This window comes from Colletotrichum godetiae, assembly GCF_030913485.1.
Source record: "Colletotrichum godetiae strain CBS 193.32 chromosome Unknown BDP55scaffold_4, whole genome shotgun sequence".
NCBI lineage: Eukaryota > Fungi > Ascomycota > Sordariomycetes > Glomerellales > Glomerellaceae > Colletotrichum > Colletotrichum godetiae.
The window spans coordinates 1,105,315-1,113,714 of NW_026851252.1; the positions used below are offsets into that span (position 1 = coordinate 1,105,315).

Below are 8,400 nucleotides of genomic sequence, written 5' to 3' on the forward strand. Positions count from 1 at the left end.
GAAAGCTGTCGCGATGGTTGCGACTTAGGCTTGTTGACGGAAAAGAACGTGATATTTTCCGATACACACTCGATGGCGCAATCTTTGTAGTGAATGTTGAACAGATGTTCATCAAGACAAGTTGAAGAGGTGAACTTGAGGTGGATGGTGTGGGGAACCTCGGCACAAGCGAGTGGGTGTCTGGGGTACGGATAAAGCTCCCTTGATTAGCTTCAAGCTCAATCGGGGACGATCACTAATACACATCTATACCGAGTCCCGACGGCATGTGTACAAAGTCTCACATTACTTTGCGCAACTCAAGGCTTATATACGTGTGTATGCTAAGTTGACCTGGGATCAATCGCTTTGTGGGATAATCGTATTTAAATTACTTTCCATCTCATCACATGCTAGAATTCCCCGGTCACATCTCCCACGACAGACAAGCACTTATCCCAAGTATACACGATGGGCGAATCCAAGCAAGTAGCTCTCGTGGTCGGCGCCTCCAGAGGCATCGGTCGACAAATCGCCATTGACCTCGCAAAGAATGGCTACGCAGGTACTGCACACTTTCCTATCTTCTGTCTTCACGGTCCATAGAATCCGATAGCTAAAGCCTCATCACCAGTCGTCGTTGCCGCAAAGACCACCAGCGACGCAACCAACGCCAACCCCTTCCCACCGAATCCTAATTCAAATGAATCAACCATCAGCACGGTAGCCCGTGAGATCCACGAGGCCGGCGGCGACGCAACACCCATCGCTGTCGACGTGCGAGACCAAGACAGCGTCACACAGCTGGTAGAACAGACGATAAAGGTATGCATTCAACTGACTTCCCTTCGCTCTCCTACTTATCCCACATGTGTATCCACTGACACAACCACCCCTCCAGATCTACGCCCGCCTCGACGTCCTAGTCTACAACTCGGGCGCAATCTGGTGGGCCTCAATCGAAGATACGCCCCCCAAACGCTTCCAGCTCATGCAGCGCGTGAACCCAGAGGGCCTCTACCTGACCCTCCACGCCGCACTCCCGCATCTCAAGCGCCAGCGCCGCGGCCGCGTCGTCGTCGTCAGCCCGCCCATCTACAGCCGCTTCTTCCGGGGAAAGACGGCCTACGCCATGGGCAAAGTCGGCATGAGCGTCCTAACAAAGGGCTTGGCCATGGACCTCGTCCGGCAGGGGTTGAATGAGATGGCGATTACGAGTATCTGGCCCGCCGCGGTATGTTTGCCCTTCTTCTTTTCCTGTAGCCTCTCTCCGAGGAGAAGCACCTGCTTCTTGGTCTCAGGCAATGTTCGATAGATGAGCCTGGGTTATCTTCTGGTAAACTCAACACACGTTGAATCACGCAAACTAACGAGACGTTCATTCTAGGCCATTGAATCCGCAGCAACCCAAAAATTCCAAGCCACAAACGCTGACGAATCAAAAGACCTGCGCAAACCCACAATCTTCTCCGACGCCATCCTCGAGATCCTCCGCGCGCCCGCCGCCAAAGTCAACGGCGAGCTCGTCTTGGACGAAGACTTTTTGCGGGACCACGCGGGAGTCACGGACTTTTCAAAGTACTCCCTCGTACCCGGGTCCACGCCGCGGAGGATTATGCCGGCGGACCTGCCCGATCTGCGTGTCAAGGAGCAGGACGACGAGGGGAAGAGGTATGATAGTGCCAAGGCGAAGCTTTGAATGGAGTACCTTAGGTAGCTATCTTGTGTAGAAATCGAGTGACTCTTCAAAGAGACAGTGTAATGCCGTCTGATGAGGGTAGGTAGCGTGGTCGACGTATGGTATCCAAGCTTCCCAAGTAGCGAAGCAGAAGCTACCTAAGGGAGAGAGAGAGGGGGGGGGGGGTTATGGTTATTGCGTTCAGCCAATGTCTTAGGTTGGGGATCTCCCGGGTAGGTAGGCTGGCGAAGCATCTGCACTGCATTCTTAACCCATCGCAAGAGTCAAACTCAGGTAATGCGGGTTTGAAGGCATGCCAAGTGACACAACTATCTGCAGCCTGCTACAGGAACGCTAGTGCATGCGCACTACTACAGTATTGCATGAGAAGTGATTTCACTGCGTTTCAAACACATCCCGAGGGATAGATCAAGCCAAGCCATTGTCTTCACGATAGTCGAGACAAGCACAGTCAAAGTTCATCAGCGAGCATAGTGCAATGCAATTTTGTCTATTGCCTACCCCATGCTACACAGAGTAGGATGCGGTTATTTCTCGATATAATGCACTTTATCACAAGAAAAAAGGGGGTCATCCCGTCGCTCACAAATTAGACCATTGCCGGTTGCCCTTTCCCCCAACCTCCAACCCAACCCCTTCCATCGCCAACCAGTATTTCCGCCATGAATGCCGGGAAGAAAAACTCAAGACATTGTTTGGGAAAAAGAAATTCAAGGAAACGTGTTATGGTACAAGTCGTGGAGAATATTTGCGGTGTCCGGCTTCGCGTGTCTCCTCTTTCATGCCTGCTGGCTCTGCTGGAACAAGCCCTGAATACTCTCAATGTCGCTAATGGTCTCGTTGAACACATCGGTTAGGTCGCCGAGTACCTTCATGCGGTTCCACTCATGCCTCGTGTTCCAGATCTCGTCCATGAGCTCGCGGTTGATCTGCTCTAATTGCTCAATGGTGCAGCCCGATGTTCTCTCCGTCAACTCGTCCAGGAATTGCTCAACCTGGCCTTCGTGAATGACAGGCTGCTGCTGCGAGGATGATGAACCTGAATTCCTAATATCTTCGCTTGTCGAGTCATTGAGAATGTTGACCAAAGGCATGATGTGCTTCGAGTCTCCTGAGCTCCTAGACTTATTGGGGGACGACGTCTGACTACCAGGCGGGTTAATGATTCCACGCGCCATACCGTGGGCTTGGGAATGTGGCCAAGCTGCGTCGCTGGAAGTGGCCTGGCTCACAGGATCCATACCGGCAGGGATCTGGGTATCTTGCAGCTGCGAGTTGTCGCCTTGGCTGGATTGATCTGGATGGAACCCATTTGTCGGCCCTGTCGCTTGCGTGCTCCACTTGTCTGTTGATCTGTCCGATGGATCTGAGGTTTTGGTGGTGGAAGCGTCGTTCACGATCGCAGAGGGCGACATGCCTGGTGGTACCGTGGTGATGACAGATCTCTGGGACACCTGTGTAGTACCGGTTGTCGCGTTTCCTTGCGGCGGCCATTGAGCTGGCGGCTGCATGGAGCTATCTTGCGTCGTGTCGTCGTCTACGCCGCTCATGTGCACATCGCTCTGCCGAGAAGGGTTTGATGTGCCATTACTTTGCTGGTGAGATCCCACGCCGCCACTTGGTCCCGGGCTAATTACCTGGAAACGAGCCATGGCATGGCCTGACCCAGGAATCTGCTCGCCCAGAGTAACCGGCCCTTGGGAGTCGCTGTCATTACCACCGCCTACATCGCCTTGAACACGGTCGAGAACAGACTGAAGCGCCATCTTCTTCCTCGCCTTCTCGGCTTGAACCTTGGCGCGTTGAAGCTGTCTCTGGTGCAGCGCCTCCCAGTCCACAGTGCTGGTGTTGCCCTCAATCGTAGCGACGTCGACTTCGACATTGCTGACAAGCTCATTTGCCTTGAGCGTCCGCTCTTTATCGCCAATGTTCTTGGCATCTTTGGCAAGCGATTTGATGTCTCGAAGGAAGTCCTTTGGTCGACAGTAAAAGCCGTTCGACAATCTCTCCTCGATAGTGGTCGTTTCGAGGTTATAGAAAGTTTTGCCGGAGATTGTTTCGCGTAGTACATCAACATCATACTTGTCCTTCACGATCTCAAAAGGTCGATGCTCCATACCCGCTACATCGGGGCGGACATAGTTGGGATCCTTTTCGAGAAAGAGGTAATCCAGCTGGCCGGGGGTAAGGACGGGCTGTCTAAACTTCTTGTACTTCCTGTTGATCTGGTCCATGATTGGCTGCAATTGTACCTTCAAGATATTGAGCAACTGGTGGTCGCGTTTCTGCATGGCCTTGATCTCTTCTTTGGTGGGTACTTTCGGTGGCGGCGGTGGAGCAACCGGCAGCTCCTCTAAGACTCTCTTCTTTCGATTGGCGGGGTCAGGAAAGTCGGCCGGACTCTTGCGAATATGGTCGACGATGGAAGCGAAGTATTCCCGCCGATTTGACTGATAAAATTAGCAAAGAGATCCTTGCAAGCATTCATCTATTGCACTTACATGCTTCGGCCGCTGGATCTGCAATCGATTTTTCCGGGAAAAGGCGAATAGCTCTCGGACGAGCTCAGGCGCAAGGTCTTCTCCAGCTTCATACTCTGCCGTGGCAAGCACCAGAATGGGATCCGTGGGCGGTATAGACTTGAGCATGTTCTTGAATGTGATGAATGGTAGTGTGTCTCTCATAGCGGCATACCATGATTCGATGCTGGGAATGTAAATGACACTTGGCTTGTGTCTCTTCACTTCAGTGAACAAACTGACGATGACCTGTTCCATGGGCTGCGAAACGTTAGCAATGTAAATGTCAGTGGGATGAAAATGGACCTACCCGTCCGTCGGCTAACAAGTTGGGAAGCCCAAAGTTCTGGACATGCACACCTTCGAAGTAGTGCAGTAGGGCGGAGGACAAGTAACTCTGGCCCATGCCCGCAAAGCCGTGAATCAGGAATCGCGGGCGGAAGATTCTCGACCGCTCGAACTCTTGGTGCAGAGCTTCTCTGCCGAAGCCGTGGTCCTCGTCCTCAAATTGCTCAAACATGGCTTCTTCCAGCGCTGTCAGCTTCTTCTTACGAGGCAACACGTCGTCCAAGGCCTTCTTGATCGATCCAAACTGGTCTCTAAGCAGCGGCTCGATCCCCTTGGGCAAAGGAGCAGCGCCTGTGCCGGCGGATCTCTCAGATGACGGGATCATCTTCTTGATCGACAGCATGAAATCTGTCGCGTGAATATTAATCTTGTCAGGGTTGACAATGAGCTTGTCTTTTGACGAGTAGACCTGCGGGTATGTTCTCTGAATGGAGTTGAGAGCAGCCTCCGTGCAAAGAGCACGAAGATCAGCACCTCCATAGCCCTTGGTGTTTTCAGCGAGCTGTTGCTTGAATGGCTCTGCAAGACCCCAATCCTTGGTGTGGATATCAAGAATGGACCGTCGACCTTCCACGTCTGGAAGTGGGAAGTAAAACTCTCGGTCGAATCGCCCGGGTCGTCTGAGAGCGGGGTCGATGTTGTCAGGACGATTGGTGGCGCCGATTACAATGACCTGTCCGCGGCCGTCCATACCGTCCATCAGGGCCAGAAGTGTTGAGACGATGGAAGCGTGAATCTGCTCCTGCTTGCTGGAGCGCACTGGAGCCAAGCCATCAATTTCGTCGAAGAAAATGATGCTAGGCTGCGTCCTTCTAGCTTCCTCAAAGAGCAAACGGAGCTGCTTCTCGGCTTCACCAACCCATTTGCTCAGAGCATCGGCTCCCTTTCTCATGTAAAAAGTGATCTTGCGACCTCCAACGCCGACGGAGTTTGCGAGGGCTCTAGCAAGTAGAGTCTTACCAGTACCGGGAGGACCGTGGAAAAGAACACCTCGAGGTGGCGTGACGTGGAATCTCTGGAAGAGCTCGGGGTATAGAAGGGGGAGCTGGACCATTTCCTTCAGCTGATCAATGTGACCCTTGAGACCACCGACGTGATTGAAGTCTACAGTCAGATCGACTCCAAGAGGATCGGCATCTGCCAAAGCCTTCTGGTTTTTGATCTTGCCGACATTGGGAGCTGCCCCCACGCCACCCTCCCCGCCCAAAGGCTGCGCAAGACCGGGAAGAAGTCCAGCTGGAGCGGCGGCTGATGTGGGCGTCATGCCAACGTTTCCAGCGGCAGGCCCTGAGCGTTGGCCCATTTCATCATCACTGCTGTCCGAATCAACACCTCCTGCGGCCATGCCGGAACCCCAGGGCCCGGCAAGAAGTGAACCGCCGCCGCCTCCGCCTCCAAAAGGTCCGAAAGTTGTGTTGAGGGCGCGGTCCCAAGCCTGGCTTGCACCCCCGCGGCCTCCGCGACGACGTGCAGGAGTCGGGGCTGGATCTTCGTTGTCATCTTCCTCTATATTAACGGCAGAGAGGGGTGGCATGAAGTAGTTCATCGGCTTGGCGGCAGCTCTGCGTCGTTTAGATGCTGTTTCTTGATAGATGATTGCAGGTGAAGGTCGTCGAGGACGCCGCGAGCGTGAATCTTGTCTTAGTTCGTGGAGCTCTTCGGCCAACTCGTCTTGGTCTAGCTCGACTTCCTCCGCTGACTCGGCGCCACGGCGCGAGCTCCGGGTGGATCGACCCTTTGGCTTGGCGGCCCTACCGCGCGGAGCCGGGCTGTCGAAATCACCGTCGTCACCATCGCCAGAATCCTTTTTGGGCGACTCGGACATTTGTTCTTCCTCCCCTGCTGACTCTTCGCCGGGCTCAAAATCGCTACTTGGCTCTTGGACAGATTTTGATTTTCGAAGCCCGTTGCGGCGAGTAAGCCGCCCAGATCGTTTGGGAACGTCGTCGTCGGCTTCGCCTTCGGCATCAGCCTCCGGCTCGGCGGGCTCAGCAGGTCCAGAGCCACTTCCTCTCTTTGCCCTGGTTCGCCGTGTGATGATTGGCCCTTCGTCTTCGTCGTCATCATCGTCTTCCGCAAGGTCTCCCTTCACGATCTCTGTCGATTCTTTGACATCCTCCATCTCGGTATCCTTTGTTTCCTCGACGACTTGTTCAACATCGCCAGCCAATTCATCGACTTCGGCATCCTCCTCCCGAGGGCCGCTGCTTTCTTGGGTAGCCTCTTCGATTGTCTCGGGTCCCTTCTTCAGACCCTTAATAGAACGGGAAGACCGAGTGCGGGCCAGAGTCTCGGGGCTCCTAGAACGCGACGCAGGTCGGCCATGTTTGCCGGAGTTGGTGAGTTCAACGTGCTCCTCGCCGTACTCTTCGGTGTGGGCACGGGTTGATCGTCGAGTGGCAGGAGCAGGACCGGGGGTCGATGCAGCCTTTGGCACTTTCAGCTTAATCATTAAGCTGTCCTTTGTCTTAGGCTTGGGCAAATCCTCCGAGAGCACGTCATCTGACTCTTCGGCGGGGTCGGATTCGTCGTCGTCACTTTCTTTGTAGCTATTGTGCTTCGTCGCGGCCTTTCTTGATCTACGACCAGCTGCATTGACAGGCATGGCCTCTTCCTCTTCTTCGTCATCTTCAGAGACGAAGGAGCCCTCGTCTTGACTATCAGACACGTCGTCATCGTCTTCATCTTCAATGTCAGATCCTCGATAGCGGTTGTTCCGGCGCCGTCCACTGCCACCGGCGTTTTGACTCTTGGACCCACGCGATCGCTTCTTGGTGCGAACGGGGGGGCCATCCGCGTTGGGCTCGAAGTTCTCGTCATCAGAATCCGACTTGTTAGGATCGAAATCCTCGATGTTGCGCTTTCGTTTCGAGGGCATTGTGAATCGATTGAGTAATTAGACGATGTGTGGTGGGTGAAAGGTTTGGTATCGCGTTCTCTGAGTATTGTGCACGCCTGGGGAGCTACTGCTTGCTGCCTTAGGTACCTTGAGCCAAGGTCTGGATACCAACGATTAGCATATACATGCAAACAAGAAAACGCAATTAGAGGCGCTCCGGTAGAAGACAATGAGGTCAATCTCATTTTTCCTTTGCAGCGACTCAAAAGATGAAGGAAAGTAGGAAGGCCATACCAGTGTCTTAGCGCTCAGGGAGGATGTTGTGCAAGAACAATGGAGGCGTTAGGCAAAGGTGTTTGCGCGGCACAACGCCATTGGCTTCTGAGCAATCCGATCGCAAAAAGTCGAGTCGGCGTCGATGTCGACGACAATTGTTGCTGGCGATATTGCACAGCGAGGAATGAAAACGCCGCCTGCTGATGATAAAGTCGGATTCGCTGAAAAATCACCACAGCGCGTAGTTGCGCGCCGTTCACTCGGGTGAGGAAGGACGAGAGTCTGTAGAGTGGGTCTCACGTGCAGCGCCCACCAGCCACAAATGGCCCGAGCGTTTGACGCTCTCAGGCTACGAGACTTCCGCTTTGGAGAGTGTGGATCCATCTTCTTCGTACCCAAACGACTTCGTTGAGGGGGCCTCAATCTGAACGAAATCTGCATCTTGGAATTCTCTTTCCTTGACATTAGGAAATATGACTGTCTGTTCAATTTTCGGCTACCCGAGCACGGTCAGCGGCTCTGTCAACCCATGTTCGTCTCTACCTGTTGAAAGTCTGAAGCATGTCAATCACTCTGCAAGGATTGACGGTGCTCCTCGGCGCAAGAGGTTAAAAAAGTCGGGCCCGGGGTAAGTGGGCGGCGATGAGTGTCCACCACAAATTGTCGCATTGTCGCGACCGCATTATTGTAACTTGAAAGAGAGACATTGAGAGCCCTCGAATGAAGTGCAACTTCGGGCC

The 8,400-nt window shown here is 53.7% G+C and overlaps 2 protein-coding genes across 2 annotated transcripts; one reads left to right on the plus strand and one right to left on the minus strand.

Annotated features, from left to right (window-relative positions):
• The first annotated feature begins 256 nt into the window (after positions 1–256).
• BDP55DRAFT_647138 (short chain dehydrogenase) lies at positions 257–1,835 on the plus strand. Its single transcript, XM_060573753.1, has 4 exons — positions 257–544; positions 614–804; positions 881–1,213; positions 1,367–1,835. The coding sequence occupies exons 1-4, from the start codon at positions 451–453 to the stop codon at positions 1,676–1,678; spliced, it is 930 nt and encodes a 309-aa protein (XP_060435157.1). The 5' UTR covers positions 257–450; the 3' UTR covers positions 1,679–1,835.
• A 622-nt stretch (positions 1,836–2,457) lies between these two features.
• Positions 2,458–6,667, minus strand: BDP55DRAFT_542119 (ATPase; the record flags this gene model as incomplete). Its single annotated transcript, XM_060568284.1, has 3 exons — positions 2,458–4,128; positions 4,180–4,458; positions 4,508–6,667. The coding sequence occupies 3 exons, from the start codon at positions 6,665–6,667 to the stop codon at positions 2,458–2,460; spliced, it is 4,110 nt and encodes a 1,369-aa protein (XP_060435158.1).
• Between the last annotated feature and the right edge of the window lie 1,733 nt (positions 6,668–8,400).